Source organism: Gambusia affinis, linkage group LG02, assembly GCF_019740435.1.
Source record: "Gambusia affinis linkage group LG02, SWU_Gaff_1.0, whole genome shotgun sequence".
Lineage (NCBI taxonomy): Eukaryota > Metazoa > Chordata > Actinopteri > Cyprinodontiformes > Poeciliidae > Gambusia > Gambusia affinis.
In genome coordinates, this window is record NC_057869.1 from 9,526,359 (window position 1) to 9,549,524 (window position 23,166).

Below are 23,166 nucleotides of genomic sequence, written 5' to 3' on the forward strand. Positions count from 1 at the left end.
CACAATATGTTCATTTTGACATGTAAAAATGTGAAGAGAATCCAAAACAATAAACAAAGTGAAAAAGAATACATTACCAAAATACATTTATTTAAAACACTATCCTCAGATCTTTAAAATACAGCACCAAAAGTATAACATGACTATTCAGCACAGAATAAAGAGCTACAAACCAAATATCAATCCAGCGGAGAGATAATGTTTTAACTCCTGACAAAATTGGTAAGAAGATAGATTAGCGAATGGCAGCAAAAGGATAAGGTTTTAATATTTTCAAGTATTTCTGATTAAGCTAATTCAAATTTCAATTTCAGATTCACATCCACTTCTCAGTGTTATTTTCTTTTGCCATCCCTTTGACATCATCTTTGAATCTTAAAGTCCTTTCCTCTTTAACTTGCTACACACACTTCACATCCAAACATTCATCTGCAGTTGAATGACATGCAGCAGGGTCCGAGTGTCCCCATCCCCCACCTGGGCCCTGCTAGCCATCACTTGTCTTGAATGACAGCTGCTGGAAGGACTGTACTGCCAGGCTCATCCCATGGAGAGATTAAAGTCAGCAGGGAAAGAGGATTTAGTCTCCACTGTTTTCTCTTCCCTCTCTCTCTCTGTCTCTCTCCCATGACCACTCTCTCTCTCTTTCTCTCTCCTGACTTTATTTCCTGCCTTCTTGCCTCTTCTTCATCTGCTTTCCATGCCGTTTCTGTCTATAAATATATCGCTTGCATTACTGTATATTATGAAAGACTTGAGTTGAAATCTTTTCTATTAACTTGCATAAAAATCTGTTTCTTAATCACTATCTGACAAATTTGCGCAGAAGTGACTCCACTTGTGGCTGAATGCAGCTGGTGTTGGTTTGTTCTTGGAAAATGGGCCAGATATGGAGCAGGGATGAGCAACAGACCCAGGCATAACAGAAGATAGAGTCAAAGAGACAGTAAAAGGGCAACAATGAATTATTGATTGAAATATTAATAGCATTAATCCTAAAAGCTGTAGAACTGAAAAATTTAAGCTGATTTGGCAACAGTCTTCAGAACAAAAATATAACCCCTCAGTAAAAAAACAACAACAACTGATTGAGGAGAGAAGCGAGCCCAGGAGACAAAACAACGATTCCAAGATAGTTTTATTTCAGATTGAAGTCTCATCTACATTTCCAAATTTAGCCTGCTGTTTTGTTGTCTCTTCTGCACATGCATTATTAGTTCCACCTGTCTTTATTAGTCAGTCTGACTCTGCCAGGCAACTAATTTATTACTACCAGCTTGTTATGCACAAAATCTTTAAGAAGAAGCAGAGCAGGGGTTGGACTGATTGAGTCTGCTAACCTGGTTGATCAGCATATAAACAAACAAAGCAAACAATTACCCTTAAATAGGTGTGTAGAATGGCAGATTGAAATGGCCTTATAGTCCTGGTGTGTGATAAAACCTCAACCATGTTCTAAATTGAAGGTTTAATTTATTTTAAACTTCATTTTATTGCCTGTAAGCAAAGGGCAATAAAAATGGGTTTTTTACTGAAATGCATCACTCTCTGAAACCACAGATTGTTTCAAGTCTTTTCCATAAACCAAAAAGGATTACTACAGCAAGTTGACATACAGAAATTCATAAATTCTAGTCATTTTTGTACGGAAATAGTGTTATCTGATGCATGGTTTTTAAATTAATTTACCTTTTCTAAATTTCTGAAACTTTTTAAGAGAAGTTACAACTGTCTAACTTCACATCGTTGTCTGCAGCCTGCAGCCAGGTGTGAAACAAACATCAGTCCTGTCAAGTATCTGCTACACAGTTACACGAACGCAGTAAAAAATATATATACGTTTCAAAGTTCTGAAAGTCAATAGATTTATCTAAAGAAAAAAGAACAACAAAAAACAATAGATCAATTTATAATTGAAAAATAAAAAAAATTCTGATTATTTAATTTGTGAAGAACAGATATAACAGTTGCTTGAAAAGTTTACAATTTAAATTTAGCTCCTAGAGATGCAATAGGCTCTTTGAAGAAAAAAATATTTTAAACTGTTTCATCATTTCTAGACTAAGCAATGAGAAAATGTAGTGTGAACTTGAATTATCTGACTGAGGTTGAAAGGATTAAATTCAAGAAATTGGTTGGTTATGTCTTTTTGTATAAGGTTTATGGGCAAAAGCCCCTGGGAAAAATAAGGATAATGGGAAAAAAAAAACACAAGATATCTATGACGAGTCAGTGTTTGGATGAAACCAATCAGACCCTTGTTAACTGGGGTCATGTGAACTTTATCTCAAACATGAACTGTGTTCAGTGTTTCCACACATCAACATAACTAAAAAAAATGCTAACTGTGAATTCTTTTCTTTGTAAACCCTCCGAAAAATCATTTTCAAGCTGTATTTATCTGCACTGATCTACAGAGTAGCTGCAACTACAGCTGACACTACCTGCAGCTCGACAAGGATGCAGGACTGAAAGGAAGAAAGGAGCCATGTTAATTATCCCTAGCTAAAGCAGAACGTAATTCTGTCAGGATAAACTGACTCGCCTCTGCAATGAAAAGGCTGCTATCAATCAGGAGCGTGTTCATCTCAGATAAACAGTGTTTGTGAAGGAAATGGGACATCAAGACAGTGTGGCTGCTTTGAATCTCACAGTCACGGAAACCAGGTCAGGTTTTCAGTTGTTTGGCTGCATGTTTCTCATGGGTTTACAGAGATGCTAACCTAAATCTGGTGATTTTAGGGAAGCTGCTGCATGTTTGTCTGTTTCTGCAAATCTTTTCCAGGTGCAGAAGGAAATGAGTCGGAAAGCACAGCATGAGCTGAAATTAGTATTGCTTTTTCTGGTATTGCTTTCTTAGTCTAAGTGCATGTAAATTTATTTATAGCACAATTGCATGGCACAGAGTGAACTAATGCAACTTGGTTTCTGAAAAGGGAAACATTCAACGTTACTGTGACATTGTGAAAGAGAAATAAAAGAAGTGAATAAGACATAAATATAGTATTTAAGCTTTGAGAAGCAACTGTATTATTTATTTGAACAATTTTTGGCTTGTTGTGCACAGCAGGCCAATTACCTCATAATTTATGCAAAAGAAAATGTACAGTAACAAATTAAAACTGACAACCTGTGAATCTAAAATTGAATAGACAGCTTTTCCTAACTTCTCCTCTGTGTTCCCTTAAGTGAAAGTCACATTGTCCACAGACTCACCATGTCAGGCTATTAATAACAAGGGTTCTGTGAAGGGCAATGCTTCTGCACAAAGACACTGGGTGGGACCAGCAACTCAACACAACACAGGAGTCTGTTGGTTTATCATTTTTTGGGTAAAACTGTACCAACATTAACAGTGATTTGTTTATTCCAAATTGTTCTGATGGTGTATGTATGATGGTTTGTACTGAAATATTAAAGAAATACGCTGATATAATGATCATGCAATCTAAGAATAAAAACGTGGCATCCATGATATAGACATGACATGGAAATATTTGATCAGTTATATCACAAACCCTGCTTGAAATTTCTTTTACATTGTCTCCTAGCTAAATTAAAAGCTCCTCTTTACTTTTAAGCACTACTTTAGGTTGCTCCTGATAAAAAGCAAAAAACCATTTGGTTATAAAGCAAATAAATGTGAAAAAGTTCAAGGCTTGCGATTAATTTTTACCAGATAAACCAACATCAACAGTTTACAGTTTCACCATTTCCCAGATTTTCATGTTAGATAAGCAGCAGTAAATCACTTTGAGGTTTAAAAACTCTTAAATACCGTTGTGAAAAACAACTAGTGATGACCCAATCTCTTCGAGAAAATCTCAACCAGATATGTCTAATATTTCTGTATGAAATGCTTATTTTACAGCAACTTTTATCTTTTTTTAAAAATAAACAAAAAAAAACATACTGTTCCTTTTACCAACAAAATACATTTTCAAAATTGTCCTTGGTAGGTCACACAATCAATCCTACTTCAAACTGATTACATTGTCCAAACCAAATAAACACACACAGATTTAACAGATCCAGTTCACAGAATATAACTCAACAACTATCTCTATTCAGATACACATTTCACATATGTCACTTACTCTTTGTTACAACACCAACATGTTCAAAACTATAACAATGTTTTTTTTAATCCAAGCATCAGAGAGGTTAGAGAGGTTAACACGCCTCAAATACGCATGTAAAATCCTTAAACATACACACACATTCCAGGATTTCTTGCATAGTTGTTGCTACAATGTCAATTTGGGTTCACACAGAGGGGACGTACCGTTCATAACATTTTTTTCTATGGTTAAATAGTTATTATATGTTGCCGTTTTCTAATTATAACAACCAAACCCGCAGAGCAAACAGACTGTTGACCTATACTTTGTAAATATACCAAGATCTGACCCGGGCAGAGAACAAGAGGAGAGCCTGAGGGCTAAACTATTCAGACCATTCACCCACCACTTTCTGCCTCACTGATGATATATTATGCAGCTTCAGTCATATAGAGAGAAAAGCTTGGACAAGCTTCTTTTACTCATATAACAGGCAAATTTATTGAAATAGCAAAATGGTCAGAAAAAATTAAAACAATTGTAAGAATGCAATGAATAAAACAATCTTGAGCTCATTAAATAATCTATGATCAATCTTTACTCTCTGGAATATTAAAAGTTAAAGCAGCAAGGCAACTTTTACACATTTCCTTGAAAACACAATCAACCAAAGTATCAATTTCTAAACTTTTTTGTCTCATAGTTCATGTATTTTAATACTCTATCTCCTTCACCTAATGCTGCACACTGCCTGTCAGCTGAGTAGTTAGAGGCTTGTACATGTTTCCCTTGCTCACAGGAAAAACCATTTTTGTTGTTTGCGAATATTGTCAAGAAAAACTCAAAAAGTGATAGCATGAGTCTTTTAGGACAACACTGTTTTGAAACAACAGCTATTAAACTACATGCTTCTTGTAGACATACACAAACATCCATCACATTTTCCGGTTGTCCACTTTGACATTACTGTGCAGACCAAAAAGCTCAAACTAATTTCTACAATTTTCTAAAAACTGAAGACATCTTCTTTAAGTTTTTTTCAACTATTTTAATATGCAGTGTTTAATTTTAATACTGCTCTGTATCAAAATCAAACTTCCGGATTTCCACTCAGGTTAAGCACAACGTTTGAGTGTGAGAGGAACAAGGCGATTTCCTGACGGCAGCAGCGCCTGCTGTGACAATATGGCCTCACTGAATTAAAGCGTTCCCTATGGAGAGGCAGGAGGGACACACAGAGAGAAATCTGCTGTGGAAAATTACAGATGAGATATGGAGTAACTTATATTAGTAAAAAAAAAAAAAGAAAAAAACTTCTCAAGATTGTTTTTACACATGCCACAACAGGAGTGGAAAGGATTTTTTATAAATTTGAAAAAAATTAAACGAAACATTCTATTTTTCAAATTTTGGAAAAACAACTCAACAACAAAGACATACAAGTTCCCCCACTGAATGAAAACTCCCAAAATGCCAGGTTTGAGTTTTAACACTGTTGCAGACCCTAAAACAAAAACAGACAGCAGTTTCCCAGCAGTCAACGATGTTTTGCCTCATTTGAGCAGATTGTTATTCCGGCATTTAGTTGTTATATAATCCAAAAGAGAGAGAGGCAGAAAGCTACCGCAGACAGGCAATAGTTAAGACAAGCAGATTAAAGAAACTGACAGAAAACAAAGTTCTGAAGAGGTGAGTGATCACGCAGATGAAAACCTTAACTTTTGGCACTTTCTAATTGATTTTCAAAAGGCTAGTCATATCTTTTGACAAAAACAAGTATTTATAGCTGCCACTAAGAGCCTCTATCTTTAATTTCATGATTAGTCAATTAAAGTGAGTCTGTCAGAATGCTACCTATAAACCAGGAAGACAGAACTGTGTACAGGCAGGCAAACATGATAATGTGGGAAGCACAGGAGATTCGAAGCAATCATTCAAGGCCTGCAGGGATAATCATGGCAAAGTCCCACTGTCCCATTCACAGAGGATAAAACCCACTGGATTAATCTGTCGTCACACAGAATACACACACAAGCATGAACATACTTGCATAACCCATAAACTACTCTTTCTCTTAGTCTCTTCACTTTCTATCAAACAGTTTTTCTCTTTTCCGAAACCATCTCCTGGTCACTTTAGCTCAATCAAAAACAGGCCTACAGCTCGCTGTTATAGCATGCACACATTCAAGATGACGCCTGTCAACATGCTGCTCTTTACATGGTTGTCAATTATGCATATCTGCATGCACCGTCTTTTCAAATAGAGAGGCAGAGCAACAAAAAAGTGACTCCTCTTGGTGTCAATTAAATGTTTCAGATGACAAAACAAATTTTAGTAAAGTTTTTGTCGTGTGTTTTACTTTTTTTTTTACACATTTATGTTTAGCATTTGTTCAATGTTTGCTGTTTTACAAATCAGTTATAAATTAAGTTTGGCTAAAAATGAAAAGTTCCTTTTGTATGGGTGAAAGAAGGTGTCCAAATCAGCATAACCATACATAAAAAACTAATCAAACAGTTTCTTCTTTGATAATCTCAAGCAACTGACTTTGATTTAAAAAAAAGCTTAAATTGTAAAAAGCAGAATACTTTTTTTACACTATTTATTGGAAAACAGTGAATATCCACAAAAATTAGGACAACTGTATGCATTAAGTACATTGATTCTCTCAATGTAAACATATCTCTGTCTAAAACAGGCTAATAAATTCTTTCCAAATGGGAATTGTTTGCCTATTCTTCTTGCCCTGAAGTCAGTAACCTTGCCTGCAAGGTAACCCAGGAGTATTTCTACAGCAAGAAGCAAGGAATCGGGTTACTTTGGCTTTGCCACTTCATCCTGATCAATAAGAGGAGATCATGTCACAATTTCAGGGAACTTAGAAATTATAGGCTGATGGAGCATTAGAGTTGGAATACATTTTGTGTGTGTTTGAAGGGGGGGAGGGATTTGTTTGTGTGAGAAAAGAAAGAGGGGTTGATAATACAGAGAAAAAGCTCTGAACACAGCTGCCACTTCAGCTCGCAGAGGACAAGAGGTGTGAAATGAAAGAAAATGGAAGAACATGCAGGGCTTTTCACCAGAGGGCATTGTGTGGATCCCTCATGTTCAACAAATGTATGAATTTTACTCCCTGTCACATGAAGCACTCAAATATTGTGAGAAGCATTTTCACAGTGTTGCCTGTTGACGTTTAGGATCGACTGAGAAGCATTCCAATAATGTCCAAGCAACCAAACGCACAGATATGTCAACACAGAGTTGGGAAAAGAATAAACAAAGGTCAGTGTGTAACACTGTGTCATAACATTTAAATATGAAAAAGAAAGTCTCAAATTATAAAACAAAAGTGTGGCGAATGATTGGCAAATTTATTCTGACAAAAATTGGGCCATCCATTGCAACTATTGCATCCTGCTGGAAAAATGTGAGCTTTAAATGTTCGAACCTCACAGGTGAGCAACATGAAAATGTGATCAATCCACTGAGGTGACAGGAGAACGTGTCCTTGTGTGCATAATGCTTATTTTTAACAGATGTAGCAGTTCTGGATTGGAGCCTGGTGGTAATTTCTCACCCTTTTCTGGTGGAGTGACAGAGTATGAAGAGGAGGAAGAGGAAGAGGTGGTGGAGAAAAAAAAGGGCTTCTTATGTGTGATGACAGCAGGTACAATTTTCCCAGCAGGAAGCCGATTTTATGTGCAACCTGGTTTCTTCTTCATCACAACATTTCAGATTGAAAGAATAAGATGAAAAGTTACAGCTTCTCCTTAAAACGTTGGAAATTTTTTAGCAATCTAACTGAAAATATTCTGTGGCACACAGAGCAGATCAAATTGCATGTGTCACCTACAATGACTGTTTTCTCTTCAAAATGTTCTTGCTGGACCTGTTAAAACCAGACTTACTAAATCTCCAAAATATGAACGATTTTGTAAGTTATGTTGTTTTGCTAACTCAGAATACACAGTTAATTATAATGTTAAATTTCGATGACTTATTTAAATCCTGGATAATTCCATGTTTCCAACTTTCTGTGCAAAAATAACTCCAGCTATGAGATTGTATTTTATCTGCAATGAGGATTTGATTACATTCTTTGTCTTTCTCTAGTCTATTAATAGAATCCATGTTTCCTCAGGTGTAATATGATTTAGCTCACGTTTCCTGAAGTCCTCCTCCTCTGGAGGCTCAGTCTCACTGGGCCAGAGGAGGACTGATCACCCTTTCTTATTTGATTACAATTACTTATTTTTATTATAATTAATACTTTCATTAACATCAAATGGTTTACCACATTCTCTGCGTCATTTGGTAACTTCCTTTAGCAAATATATATTTTTGTGTCTAACACGGTTCTCTGTTTAACATGGAGAACCATCAAGATATTCAATGAGCTAAGCCAGAACCGACAGCTGCCAGTCTCTGGGTATCTCTCCAGGCAAGAGAGGCAAGAAAATGACAGAATCCCAGAGCAAAAATTCAAGTTTGTTCTGAGAAATTCAACAGCCTCGTATGATCCAAAACAAGCCAGTTCTTTGGCGGTTCTACCACTGGTGGTTCTAGTATTGACAGCTGGTGAATCAATGTTGGTTTCATTCTCCCCCTTTTCTTCTACAGAACTTATTATAGAAAACCAGTAAGCATGATTCCTTTCTATAAACCCCTTCACTGCAAAAACACAAAATGTTTCCATGTATTTTTAGTCTAATTTCTAGTGCAAATATCAAAGTACTAACGTAATGCTTGAGCAAGACATAGGAGCATGTTGTAAGTCAATAATTCCTTGATATAGATGAAACAATACTAGGTCCATTGGCAGATTATTTCACTTAAACATGGGGAAAATTTCATGTCATAAGTGAAAATCTCCCAGTGGAACTGCTATTTTTTTAAAATAAAAATTAAGGAATAATATTTTCTTAAAACAAGCTCCTTTATCTTGCTCGAGTCGTTGCAAGTCAGTTTTGTCTTGTTTCTAGTGCTATTTGAACCAGAAACAAGAACCAAAATACTTAAGATTTAGTATTTTGCTCTGTAAACCCTGAGGAAATCTTACGACTTTAATTTTTATTTTTAGCATTTAATTCTCCAGCTAACAACTTCAACTTTGGCCTGTAATAAGGAGTGTGTGAATAAACATGCTATGTCCTAGCATGTTTACAAAACATTCTCTACATTATTCTGTAATTGAAGTCTCATCATTTTTGAGCCAACTCTACATAAATCTTGTCAAATATATAATAATCATCTGTGTTTCTTTTATGTGATGTAGATTCATCAAAAGATTAGTAAATTTTTTCTTTATATATTATGAAACTGATTTATTTTGGTATGATGATGTAGCTGAGCATTGTTGATCAATGTTACAGCTCTGTTGGTTGTACGTCAGACTCCTTCTTTACTCTGTGTGTGGGTGTTCATTTCCTGTCCTAATTGAAATATCTACTTGTTTACTCCTGGCTACAAACATCACCCGGGTGCCAAACGAAGGCAGAATACGCAGCTGACCTGCTTAACACTCAGCCTGAGCCCTACATCCTCACTGGTATTACCACGAGTCCACACGCAGAACAGGAAACAGGGATGGCCAGCATGCTTTTTTTAGTAGTAAAAGTTTAAACTTGTTCTTAACAACTATTGGCAGCATTTATCTTAGTGAGGCTGAGTATAACTGTGAAGTTATACAATCACAGCTTTAGCGATGATAACGTTCTACAGCATGTCTTCATCAGAAAGAAACAGGAATAAACCAGGGAAATCTGTGATGTCCTTGCTTACAGCTGAAGATTATCTGAAGCTCTAGTGAACCCATGTTCAAAGAAAGTTGTTGTCCATGATAAGTTAGGGACATTTTCAAAGCTGTGAATCATGCTGCTAAATTCACTGCTTCAGTTTTGCTTCTTCTAATTTTTTAACCTTGATCAAAGCTCAATGGAAGAAGAAATGTTCTGCTTTAATGGGGTTTTTCTGGCTAAATCAAAATGTATTATTCTAATTCAGCAGTACTCTGATTAGCTGTTTCCACCCTGGATGAGGCTCAGGAGATACTGGTGACATTCACCGCATGTCTTCCCCCTTTCTTGTCAGCCTACTTTCAAATAAGGGACACTAGAGCCCACAAAAGACCCCTGGAGGGGTGGGAAAAAAATGTATTTGCAGTGTTGCATGATATTAGGTAAACATGACATTATTTTACCTAATACTTGTGAATATTGATGACATTGAATGCAATTAGCCCATATTTTCATCACATTTTTTTCTTTCCTTTGTCCTCACCACTCTCCATGAGCTGTTGGATCTTGAGGACTGAGATCTGAATCAGATGTGGTGACAAACAGTGAAAATTCATCCAAGTGGCCAAATGGCACTTGATCGCAAACAGGGTTTTAACGCATAGCAGCTGAATCCTGATAACTGAACAAATACAGCAACGAAGCATGCACATGCTGACATATAATTATTCTCCACTTTTAATCTAAATCTGAAAAACTTACAAAACATTGGGAAATAACATTTCTCCTTCTCATTCACGACGCAACCTTTAAAAACAATTGAAAACATGTAATTAAGGTATATGTCTGGAGGTGATTCTCTATCTTATAGCCATTTTTTTTTAACTGATATATTTTTCTTTCATGATTTACACCAGAAATTAGAGGGAGATTGATTTTCTTCATTTATTTGAGGAAACATCACAGGTGAAGTACCTCTGTACGTGTTTTCTGACTGTAACTAGAGCGTCAGAGCAGCCTGTAGTTCAGCTGAGCACTTAGGAGCTGTCCAGGGTGCTGAACCAGATTCACAATCCCCGCAACAGACAGGCAGTCCCAATGAATTTCACACAGAAAGTGTCAATTAGGTAAAAGATCTACAACCGTAATATTAAAGAAGCAACATCATAATTTGTCCTTTAGGGTGTAATTAAATGTGATTGATGTAAAAATAAAAATATAAAAAAAATAGAAAAGAAATCAAAATAAATCTTGGGAGAGGTCTTAAAAAGCGGCACTATTCATGAAAAAGATTAATTGTCACAATTCACACACCCTTCTGATAAACAAGCAGCTACTGGCGAACTTATGAAGCGTACATCTATGAATACTTCTTTAAACTTTTATCGGTGCGGTTATATTTAAATGTCAAAATTAAGAGGGGAAAAAGGACAGAGTCAAACTTACCTGCTTAACTTTCTTTCTCTCGTCTTTCCCTTGTTGTTTTGCTGTGAGTGTGAGTGTGGACAGGATGAAAATGTCTTTCCGCTCCAAAGCTCGGTTTAAAGGACTAACCTCGGTGGAAACACACTACCCTCCCCCCTCCCTAACCACCGCTTAACGCCTGGCGGATTTATATAGAGGAACTTCCGGTTTAGCCTTTACGAAATAAAATCAGCACGGGAGTCACGAGTAAAAACGATATTTCTCTTTCCTTTTCGAGGAGTTTTAGGCCTTGCAGTAACAGTACTTTTAGCGCATACGCACACACTCAAAAACACCTTTTGTGCAACAAATTAAGTAAAAAAGCCTACACTTTTTATTTCAGTATAAATAGATCTGTTCTGTGAAGGTATAGCAAGTTTGTTAGAAAACATTAATGAGCAAACAATATCCAAAAAACACCCAAAGCAGGTCAGGGAAAAGATTACTAGGAAGCATAATGCTATTAGAGAGGTGATGGGGAGATAGATGGAGCTAAAGATAATGCAATCCTGAAGGCTGCAAAAGAATGACAACTGGGGTTCTAAGAGAGGGTGTGGTTACTTTCCTGCAGTACAATGGTCTTAAAGATACAACTAGAGATGAAACAAAATTTTTCAAAACAAAGGATATTTGATTTACAGCTTCAATGTTTAACAAACCATTGCATCTGTAGAGTTGAATTCAATTGTACAGCAATGTTTTTAAACTTTTAGTGATAAGAAAGGAAATCATCTTGCAGGTTTCTTCCACTTCACAATTGGGCACTACTTTGCATTCTTCTGTCACCTAAAATCTTAAGAGTTTGTTGTTGTGATGAGATTTTTTTTTTTTTCAGAAATGAAGAGCAGCTGGTATGGATACTTTTAAAATTGAGTTTGATATTTCCAATGGAGCTTTTTTTGTTTATGTTTGTTTCATAATTTGTAATAGTACTAATAATATTTTATGTATTATATGATTTAGAAAGTGGAAATTACATTAGAAATACATCAAAATCTAGAAAATATTTATCTAAACATAATACATGCAAATATTCTACATTATTCTTGCTTTTAGTAGAAAATTATCCCTGTGAAAGAACATATATGCTTCTTTAATACTTAATAAAAGCAAAATTATGCTTTCTAAATTAATAATAGACTTTTAATCTGAAGAGCCAGACTTCTAATTTCCTGCTTCCCTGATTTGTATTTGCCCACAAAATGGCCGCGCCCTCTGACGTCAAAGCCAGTGGATAAAAGGTAGGGCATTTCAACCCAACTCAAAGCCATGTTGGCTTTGTATCTCCCGTGAACAGATTCTCCCGTCATTTATAAACAAGATCAGGACGCAAACTGGATATGTTTGTATATTATCCTAAATCTGATATGTTAGTAGATAGATTTTAGAAGGATTTAAACACACTGAGTTAAAAATAAAAAATAAATGTGCATTGATTTTCAACAAAAAGAGTTAAATCTAAACAAGGGGAATTTTAAAAGTAAAGTTGCAAAAGCTGCTGTGCTTTAAGATTCAGTGCTGAAGTGACAAGTGGCTGTGATGTTTTCAGTTTTCTCCAGTGCTTTATTTCTCCACGCACACCTCTTACAGCCTTGACCTTCTTCCTCGTTGCCTGAACTCAGCCTTCTGAAAAATATGCACTCCAGCATTTCATTCTCAGCACACAGGTAATGAGTGCATTTGAAAGAGGAGTAGTTTGGACATTTTCTGCCATCTGTTCGCTTCCTTTCACTCCAACTCAGAACATCACAGTGCATTTTTTACTCAGTGCAAGAGCTGCAAAAACACTTAACCACCATCACGTCCAGAGCAACAAGATTTCTATTTGAAGAGTGGTGTTAAAATGCAATCCAATGATCTCGCTGCATTTCTTTTCATGTGCAAGTTGAAACATGCTAATATCTGTTGATTTTTACAGCAGCTTGAGTCTGCATTTCCATAAACATGAACCTGGATGGTCCTCCCTGTCCTTCTGAGATTGCTCAGGGTGTGCACAGCTGTTTTCCCCTTGAGCCCTTGACTTCATACGATCAGATTCATGAATTTTAAATAGCATTCAAGTGACATACAGAGGAACAAGCTGACGAGAACACTGTTTTAAGCTGGGGTGCTGCCATCTTTTTCTGGGCTTTACACTGCACTGAAGACTTCCAGCAGCCCCCACATTATATGAGATTAGTGAACATTACATCCCACAGTAAAAAAAAAATAAAAAAATCAATCTTACATTTTTAGACATAATTTCATTACATTATGTCTTTTGTAGAACGCCACAGGAATCTTTGTGGAGGTTTAAACTACCTCAACCTTCAGCTTGATAATTATGTGATTTTTCTTTGGAGCTGGAAAAGGTCACATTTTAAAGTAGATAATCAGTAGATTTAGATTCCTGGTTTCTGAAAGAAAAAAAAGTTTCAATTCCTTTCTCGAAGCCAATTGTTCAAGATTTAATTTGTTTCCTGACGAGCATGATGGTAAAAGTTGCTATTCATTCATTTATTTATTCATTACCAAATTCAGTGTTGAGTTTGTTCTCCTTATTTGCTGTTATCTGTTTTTGTAATATTGTATAACAAAAGCTGGTTGCTGAATATGATAGTCAATTTTTTTTATAAGAATATTAGACTGTAATCAGTTTTTACGTGTCCAGCCCAGATCTTTGTCTTTATGATGCAGATCAAGTGGACCTATTGTTCCACATAATGCCTCCACCCAGCATCAGGGTACTATAATGTGATGTAATAAATATACTGCTTGATAAATTATTGTAACAGCAGCAGTGACAAATAAATTAAAAAACTTATTTGAACTCCAGTGGGAGGTAAAATAAATATAATTTTGGGATGTTGTGGGTAAAAACTGAGCACAAATCTTCCAAAGCATCAACATAGTTTGGTCTACATGTATCACAGTGGGTCCTAGATGAAAAAAAAAAGAATAATTAAGAAAAATTGAGCAGCTTGAGTTGCCTGGTCAGAATGCCTGTAAATAAAAAGACTGGGAAGTTACTGCAAGAGAAAGGAAATGGTGATACAGAAACAAGGTCTGAGATCCATTTGCTGCCAAAATCAATTGGACTTTTCAGTGTGATGACTTTAAACAATGTGTTTTCATCACTGCTGCAGGACATTCCTCCACCCCACCATCCCTCCACTTACCTCTGTCACCATCACTGTCCTCCTCAGAAGATCCAGCTAGTTGAGCCAATCTGTTTTTTCGCCCATGATGGATTAGCCTTGTCTTCTTGAAGTTAACGGCCCCATGAAGAAACCCATTAAAAGAGAACCCTCCCAAGTGATGAGTACGATGAATCTCACTTAATTGTCATTGATTAAATGAAGAGTGATTTGTGTCCTTGGCTCCTGGGCACATTCATGCACAGCACGGTGCACACACTGACAATAAAAGCAATCTTTAAGCTAAAACTAACTTTTGGTGTGCCAGATAGAGGACTAACTTATAAACACACTCCAAAACAGCTAAAGACTAATTGTCCACATACAGCATTTATAAAAAATATGTTTTAGGATCATTATGTTTAGGTCAGTATTTCTACTTTGTTTCTATGTACAGATATGCACTAAACACTGCACATTTTGTTCCAAAGCAAAACAAAAATACAATTACACCAAATTTCTTCTCCAGCTAGATCAGGGGTCTGCAACCTTTACAATCCAAAGAGCCATTTTTTCCCAGAATAAAAAAAAAAAAAAAAAGAAAATGTTTAGAGCCACAAATCTTTACATGATTCAGCAGGAATTTGGTTGCTAGTCTATAAGGAACCCCAATTTATTTACACATTTATTACTTTTACCCCCAAAAATAATGAATTTTACCTATAATATTTAGTACCAGAAATTCTAATAGCTATTGTGGAAGGTCCAGAGAAACACTTGTGGCAACAGAGCCACAGGTTGCATTTCTCTGTGCTGGAGAAATTAGGTAAAGAGAGCAAGGGAAATGATCAGAAAAGATTTAGTTTGTGGATTTTACCTTCACCAGATAAATGGAAAGAGCTTGAAGAATTAGTTTTACCATTTGGAAGACTAACCAGCATGGGATCAACCAACTTTCTAACCTGGGATGAATGTTCAAGTTGTTAAAATTATTTGCAGCTTTAGATGATTTTCTTTCTCCTTGCTGAATGACCAGTCTGCGTGTTTATTATGGAAATAACATACCATATGTTACTCTGATTTGGGTACATTGCCAGCAGGTTGTGTATTCCCTGAAGTCTCACACAAGAATGCAGGGTGACTGTGTGTTAATGCAAATGTGCAACCAGCCGAGACGTGGCGAGGGAGGTCAGAGAGTCTGACTACAGACCAGAGAGTCATTTGTCTGAACACACCTTTGTTTCAGGTGATGGAGGCACTGCTTCTAGCTTCACAGCAACATATGCTGTTGCGTTTTTGGAGGGTTTGCCATGTAAGGAGCAGCAGAGCCCACTGACTTGGAAATATTTTTTGTGTCAAAAATAAGGAATTATTTTAATATTAAGAAAAGCTTCCCTGGTTATCCTGGATCTGACCGTCCTTGGATGTTTTTTTTTTTTTAAACAATCTCTTTTGGGATTTTATCCTAATTGATAAGAAGACAATCAGCTTTCCACTCCTGACCCACTGACACAAACAACTGTACAGGACTCCAAGTGTTAGCCAGATCTGCAGCTTAGACACTGTCGTTGGCTTCAAACCTGCTGCTGCAGCACCATGTGAAACTAAGCATGCCTCTTGAATTTTTCACATTACAACCATGAGCCTGTGTGTACTTCATTCTTGGGAAGTGTGGTGTGCATACATATTAGGCCACTATGAATAAATACATGTAGCTTTCGTGTAATTAGAGCTACTGTGCGTCTACCTCTTGAGCGTTTGCTCAAACTAAGCAGGAAGACATGGAAAGAATCAAGCTTCTCTACGATGCTGAAATGTAAATTCTCACCTCAGATCAAATAATGGAGTCAAATTCACTCAAAGTCAAAGATCAGACAACATTTACTGCCAAAACAAACAACAAATATGAACTTCACAACATCCAAGCGTCAGTGCAGCCAGACAGTTACGCAGTTTTCACCAAAAACTGAATTTAAAATGGTGTGGAGTAGAAATAACTAGCATTTCATTTTTTATTTAATTTTTTATTTTTTTTTGTATTTTGTGTTAGCTTTCTGGTTCATGTAAGTTTTGTCAAAATGAGATTTCTTAATGTTTTACATGGTGGAAGGAGACTGTTTACAAGATGATAACTTTTAAAAACTTGATGCAACAAATAAAGCCATAAGAAATTCTGCAACTTGTGCAACAAATGAAGAACTAGTGGGAAGGGAAAAAATTTTTTTAAAGGGAACAGTTTGGTCTTGTAACTTCAACTGGCATTTTTGTTTTTTTGGACACTAATTTTGAGTATGAATGTAACATTGCACCTTGTAACTGGATACACGACTTCTGCACAAAGACCTGAGTACTTGCCTTCTGCTGGGTAACTGAACAAAGCCTTTTAAAATTACACATCAAACATAAATTTAAATAACATTCAAATATTCTTGAGAACACACAGCATTTGGTTATACTTCATAAAGAAATAAATGTGCCTGCTATAGGAAACTCTGTGAAAAATGACTCAAAACTTTCACAAAAATCCAAGTGTTTGCTCTAAAAAGTGCTTCGATGTGAGTGGGGGGGTGTTGTAGTTACTTCTGATCCTAGTGATGGAGCACACTGATCCCTCCTCAACCACAGACACACAAGAATATATATATCTCTGTGGTTAGATAAAAGAACATCATGAGCGGTTTGAGTCTTTGTTCAAAGAGGTGTAGTGTAAACCGAGGAGCAGTATGTCTGTCGGTCACAAGGCAAGAGTTTCTGTGTGGTTCTTTTTGACGTAATGATGAACAGAGTTCCTGCACAGGACGCCTCTGATGCTCAGCGCCTTGTCACAAATGACAGGATATCATCTGTCACCTCCATGAGCACAGACAGATCGCAAAGAAGGGAAGTGATGTCACCCCTGCAGATCAAAGGTCCGGAGGCAGCGACTAGAGCAGCAGTAGGCCACAAAACTCACAGTTGTTCTGCAGAGGAAGGGGCAGAAATGCAGACAAGAAGCAAGTTTAACTAAAAACATTTATCCTGCAGATGAGATGGGGACAGTACCGGGACAGAAAACGAAAGAAGGGGACGTTTGTTCTGACCTGCGGTGGACTCCGGCCAGCGCCGTGTCACGCAGAGGGAAAAGCTTGGGATAGATGATGGTGAACATGGCTTGGCTGCAACGGTGACAGTGACCCAGAGGGAACTGCAGCAGGTCCAGCAGGCTCTTTGGGAGGATGATGGAAGGCAGCAAGTTCAGGCCTGAATACAACATGGGACAGATTAAAACGAGGTAACAGACAGTCAATTATTTTATTTATAAACAAATTTGTCTAGCTGGGGATCAATAGCCTGAACACTTGTATAAATATTTTAAGATAATGTTTCTCCACTTTAATGTATTGAAATTTGGTTTATTTTCCTGTGATTTATATGTTATTTTATGTCATGCTGCTGCTGCCCAGCACTTTTACAAATCTGACTTAAAAGCTTTATTTTAATATATATTTTTGATGGGGATTCGTGAGTGACCCATACAAAATAGCACTTCATTATGACGTGGAAGGAAAAAAAACAACAACCTTTTTTACACATAAAAATCTGAAAAGTGTGCAGTGAATTTGTACAAGGTGACAAGGTGCGAAAGGCGCACATCAATCATTGAAGCAGCCAAGAGGTTCATGGTAACTCTGAAGGAGCTGCAGTCACACAGATTTTCTTCCACTTCACAACCATGCAGTACTTCACTTGGGTCTATTATGAAAAAATTCTCAATAAAATATATTGAAGGCTCTAGTTGCAATGGGGCAAAATGAGAAAAAAAAATCAAGAGAAAACAAATACTTCAGCAAGACGCACTCAACAACCTAAATTTAAAGCATGTTAAAATAGTAATCCTACATGAGAACATTACTGACAACACATTTAACTAATAAAATTATTTTTACTACACAGATCTGCTTAAACAGGAGCTGATTATGGAGACAAGAAGTTTTTCATTTCAATTCCCTGAACAGCAATGAGTCACCTTTATGATGAAACTGCTTTCATGGATTTGTAGAAAAGACTGAATGTTAGGCAATTAAACGCCTTCCAAAAGGACAGCAAGAAGGTTAATGGAAAAATAAACACATTTAGAAAATTGAGGAGTAACTAAATAAAACTGAGGACAGACAGAAAATCTGAACATATTTAAGGCATTTTTTTTAAACTGAAATGACCAAAAAAAACTGTGATTTTTCAGAGGCTGCAGAAACCATATAGGCTAGTTACAGCCTGCCCCCACCTGCTGGGCGGTGATGGTAGATGCGATGCATAGTCCTCATAGCCAACTCTTCCAGCGGAACCACATTATCCGTCTGTGAACCAATCACCTTCACTTCAGCCGGCAGCCCCACCAGGGCCTCAGTCAGTACTTCACCCATGCTGCCCCCCTCCAGAGCCTGAGATGATAAGCCACACCTGAACACACACCACAGGTAAAGTTGTTACCTGAGTGAGCAGGGAGTTTGAAGTGGAGTTTGAAGTGATAATTACCATTACATTATCCCAAAAAGTGCAGACTCTGCACATTTTTGGCAGAGTCTGTGTTTGTAACATCATTGGCTTAGAAGTTTATTCTTTGACATATGAGAGAAAGATGTTGACCAATTTGTGTAGATCTTTTTTTCTCTTCAGATAAAGGCTGCACTGAAGTGAAAACTCAATTTCTCCACAGGCACTCATTGATAGTTTTGCTTGTTGGCTGATGGTGTCACACTAAACCATCTCACATGCATCAAAATTGCTCTAATGCCAGAGTTTTTTTGTTATTTCACTTCAGCTTAGTGATTTTAACAGTTATCCAAGTAAGCCAACTACACCCAGTTGAAATACTCTTCTGAAATAACTGCTGTCAGTGTTGAGGATGTTACCCGCTGCAGCCGATGACCTTGTTGTACAGGTAGGAGGGAAGGCCTTTCAGATCCACGTTATTATCTACAAACACAAACTGCAGCTCTCGGGATCTGCCCAGATCTATAAAACAGGCAGACGATTAACGAAGCAACGCTCAGGTCCAGATCACTGCAGTCGATCGCAGACATGGCACCATACTGACCGAGTGGTAGGAAGGTTAGGTGATTGGCCGCCATGGAGAGCTGGTTGAGGCGGTGCAGCCAGCAGAGCTGGCGGGGAACATGACTCAGAAGGTTGTGGTCCACTGTGAGGTTCTGCAGGGAGAGGCAGCGGTGCAGGCGGTCTGGAAGAGACATCAGCTGGTTCATAGCCAAGTCGAGGGTCTCTAGGTCCTGCAGATCACCAATCTCTAAGGGAAAAATAACAAATATTAGCTGAGGAAGCATTAATATTAGGAGAACAGAGTGGTTATTAGGGACTTTAAAATTTAAAACAAAGGACTACACTAAAAATCTCTTGAGGCCAAAAATAGCCATATGTAATACGTGAAAGTGTACAATAACTGCTGAAGATTAACATTATGACAAAACATAAGCTTATGGGTGGTGGACAACTTCATTCTACAGTTTAGTTGAAGAGCTCAGACGCCATCTGCTGGCAAATTGAGGATTTACACCCAGGTGGTAGACAAGCACATGGCATTCAACAGCACAGATGTGCCCAAAAGTTTTGAACTTACACAAATTAATACTTTAGACTTCCCATGATAAGTGTGTTAAATAAGTGGGTTGTCACCTATGCACAGTTTTCTCAACATTGGCAGAAGGAGAGTGTGAATGCACATGAATACAAGGTGAAGCAGAACCTTACAGAATCATACCAAGAATGGCAGCAAAAAGGCCATGAATGTCTAAACAAAAACATCAAGACCCAACTTAATCCTACAGGAAGTTCAAAGTTGGACAAGAGAAAACTGGTTCAAAGTTTTTTTTCTTAGGAATTCTTCTGATTGGTTGAAACAAATTCTAACTAAATGGTCAAAAAAAAGGTGAGTGCTATGATGAATTTGTACAACAGTAAAGTATCCTGATATCATTTACAAACAGTTCTTGAATAAAGAGTGGATTAAAAACATTCTCCAAGTCCAACTTCTTCCAGTCTTTACCTCTCTATATAAAAACAAAAAAAGTAATCAGCCTGAAACAGAACATTCCTAATCTTTTCTGTAGGAGTTTGACTGGGAAGAATGGGAAGAATAAAACACAGAATGGCACAACAAATACACCTACTGTTAGACAATGTTGCTCTCACTACTTTCTATTTTTGTAGTAAAAACATTCAGACCATGAAATTCCCCTACATTTTTAGCTAGGTTAATAAAAGAATATTGTATTTTAAATTAATATTTTGTTTGTAAATTTAAAACTGGAATAATAGTTACCTGGTGGAAGGCATTTGAGTTGATTATTGGACAGTCTCAGGTGTCGCAGAGACCTCAGTCGCCCAATCTCTGGGCAGAGCATCTGGAGGGCATTATTGCTCAGGTCCAGTGACTGCAGTCGTGCCAGGTTTCCAATAGCTGGAAATCAAAAGATTAGTTCGTGGTTACATCAAATTTCTTTGAAATAATGGCACAATTTCAAGGTCATACTGCAGTCCTACCTTCAGGAATAATGACGATGTTGTTTGAGTGCAGGTACCTTGAATCAAATAAAAAATTTGATTTAAATTAAATATTCAATTTCAACAAAAATATAAAGATATCTGAGCAATTTGAGTACTTACAATTCTATAAGATTTGGGAGCTTCTGAGCAAGATTATCAGGCTGATAAAAACAGAAAAAAAGGAGAAATTATAAGTGGTCTCACAGAAACAAAACATCAGTCATTAATGAGTACTTTTTTAAAAATCACAAATGATGGTGCTGTGAGGATACCAGTGTAGTCAGTGAGTTTCTCTTCATGTACAATCTCTCCAGAAACTGTAGTCCTTCATCTTTTAGCAGCTCTACAGGAAAAATGTTCAGGTTTTTGTAGTTCAGGAACAGGTTTTTGTGACGCTCCTGCTTGGCCATGAATATAGTCTCGTGGAGTTCAGTTGCCATTTCTCCGGAAAGCTCTCCCCTCCTGGATGAAGGACACTTGGGAATGCCTGAATCTCCTATGGCATCACTGTTTCCTGAAAGTCAACAAACATGACAGGTTCATCTCAATCAACTAGAATCTCTTCAACAAGTTAATCTAGTGCTCAAAATGTGAAACCCATACAAAATGCTGATTAATTATATAATATTATATAAATACAGCACACTATGTCCTGATCTAATCGGCCTGGAAGAAGTTGTAGAGTAATTTATAAGGCTTCGGGATTCCAGCAATCCACGATGAAACTTTAAGTAAAATATTTTCTGGACTAGTATAAACAAAAAACAATTTTTAGGTAGGTGTGTCTGATAATATTAAACATTAAGTGTAACAAAATAGGAAAAATAGGTTCAGTTTTCACATTATATCAACACAAAAAGCAACTCAGCTTAAAATCCAACTATCTGTGCAACAAATTCAAATAAAAATATGATTTTTATTTTGAAATTAAATGCTGAAATAAAAGCAATTTTAGATGCTACTCAAATTCGCTGAGAGGCACGTGCACATTACTCTTGTGAGACCCTTTCAGTCACAGGTGTCAAATTCCAGTACTGGAGGGCCACTGCCCTGCAACTTTTAGATGTGCCTCTGCTGCACCACACCGGTATAGAATTATTAGGTCATTAGCAGACCTCTACACAAGAAGTGGGTAATTAAGCGATTTTATTCCAGTGTTTTGTACCTGTGGCACATCTAAAAACTATAGGATAGTGGCACTTGCAGAGTGGAGTTTGACACCCCTGCAAGAGAGACTAAAAAAAACAAAACGACAGCTGCATGCAGATAGTATTTTATGTTTGTAGTCGTTTTGAGTAAGAGCCACCAGTATCTATAAGGTTAAAAAGAGCAACAAAAGGTAAATGATGCATGTAGGACCTGCCTGTTGTTCTTTTTTAGCACAAACAAGTCAGATCTGTGACCTGCAATAGCCACTTTGCTAATTGGTTACTAGCAGAACACAAAGTTTAAAACAAAAATAATTTACCTTAGTAACAGGAAACCTTTGCAAGACACTGAGACTGGCCTACATCGTCTCGTCATCTCACGGAAGAAACCTGTGAGCCCTAGAAGAGCTAAACATCCAAACAAGAAGCTCCAGGTTAGCAACAATGATCTGTCGTAAACAAGCCTGCGTCACCGCACAGATTCTTCTCTTTTTCATTTCAAGGCCGAGATGGCACCGGTGGGGTTTTGCTGCCCCCAACCGGTAAGTAACCGAACTGCACTACGAATAGTGGTTGTAAAGCGGCAAGGTATATTACCACTTTACAACCAAAAACCTCAACTTAGCCTATCGGGATTTTAAGTAATAGACCAATACAAAGTAGTGTGGTACGCATCTATGTTCAACCCCATTAAGTCAACATTTGCAATTAATGCTGCCTTTGTGATGGGCCTTACTCCACTATTCACATCTAAAGGCTGAAACTATTGTCCATTTCTCTTTGACAAGCAGCCTAAGCTCAGTCAGATCGGACAGAGAGCATATGTGAATATCAATTTTTATATCTAGCCAATTTTAAAAAAAATTTAATGTATTGTGGTGGGAAAATTATTATAAGTTAACATCTGCTTGGAAATAAATCTTTTCCACAACACTATGTACCGACTTTGACCAGGGCTTTCTAGACAAGAATTTACTTGGATCTAAACTATTTTATGTTCCTTTTGTAAGATGAACACTTGCACTTTTTGAAGCCTTAAAGCTTTATCCTTCTTATCAGCTCTGATCTGCTTCGCTGTTCATGATGGAGAAAAGCATCT

At 37.1% G+C, this 23,166-nt stretch overlaps 2 protein-coding genes across 3 annotated transcripts in view; both read right to left on the bottom strand.

The window, feature by feature from the left end:
* The window catches only part of LOC122840681 (synaptosomal-associated protein 25-A-like), a 34,267-nt gene extending 22,863 nt beyond the window's left edge, over positions 1–11,404 (bottom strand). The window contains exon 1 of the mRNA XM_044133247.1: positions 11,246–11,404. The gene's annotated coding sequence lies outside the window, so the exon portion shown is untranslated. The remainder of the gene's footprint in view (positions 1–11,245) is intronic.
* A 4,838-nt stretch (positions 11,405–16,242) lies between these two features.
* On the bottom strand, positions 16,243–22,573 carry lrrc28 (leucine rich repeat containing 28). 2 transcript variants are annotated; one of them, XR_006372854.1, is made up of 11 exons: positions 22,388–22,573; positions 21,192–21,433; positions 21,040–21,080; positions 20,917–20,954; positions 20,696–20,833; positions 19,457–19,663; positions 19,272–19,374; positions 18,644–18,819; positions 17,460–17,619; positions 17,220–17,339; positions 16,243–17,184 (listed from the first exon to the last, which is right to left on the bottom strand). XR_006372854.1 is itself a non-coding variant. In XM_044139584.1 (10 exons), the coding sequence occupies exons 2-10, from the start codon at positions 21,357–21,359 to the stop codon at positions 17,270–17,272; spliced, it is 1,101 nt and encodes a 366-aa protein (XP_043995519.1). In that variant the 5' UTR covers positions 21,360–21,433; positions 22,388–22,573; the 3' UTR covers positions 16,243–17,269. The 2 variants fall into 2 exon arrangements, 1 of the variants encoding a protein (XP_043995519.1); XM_044139584.1 differs by having other exon boundaries at positions 16,243–17,339.
* Between the last annotated feature and the right edge of the window lie 593 nt (positions 22,574–23,166).

Coding starts and splice junctions, on each gene's coding strand:
- lrrc28 (XM_044139584.1), bottom strand. CDS start 21,359: ATGGCAACTGAACTCCACGAGACTATATTCATGGCCAAGCAGGAGCGT. Junction 21,081..21,191: donor GAAACTCACTGACTACACTG/GTATCCTCACAG, acceptor TGTTTTTATCAG/CCTGATAATCTTGCTCAGAA. Junction 19,375..19,456: donor CCTAACCTTCCTACCACTCG/GTCAGTATGGTG, acceptor CCTGTTTTATAG/ATCTGGGCAGATCCCGAGAG.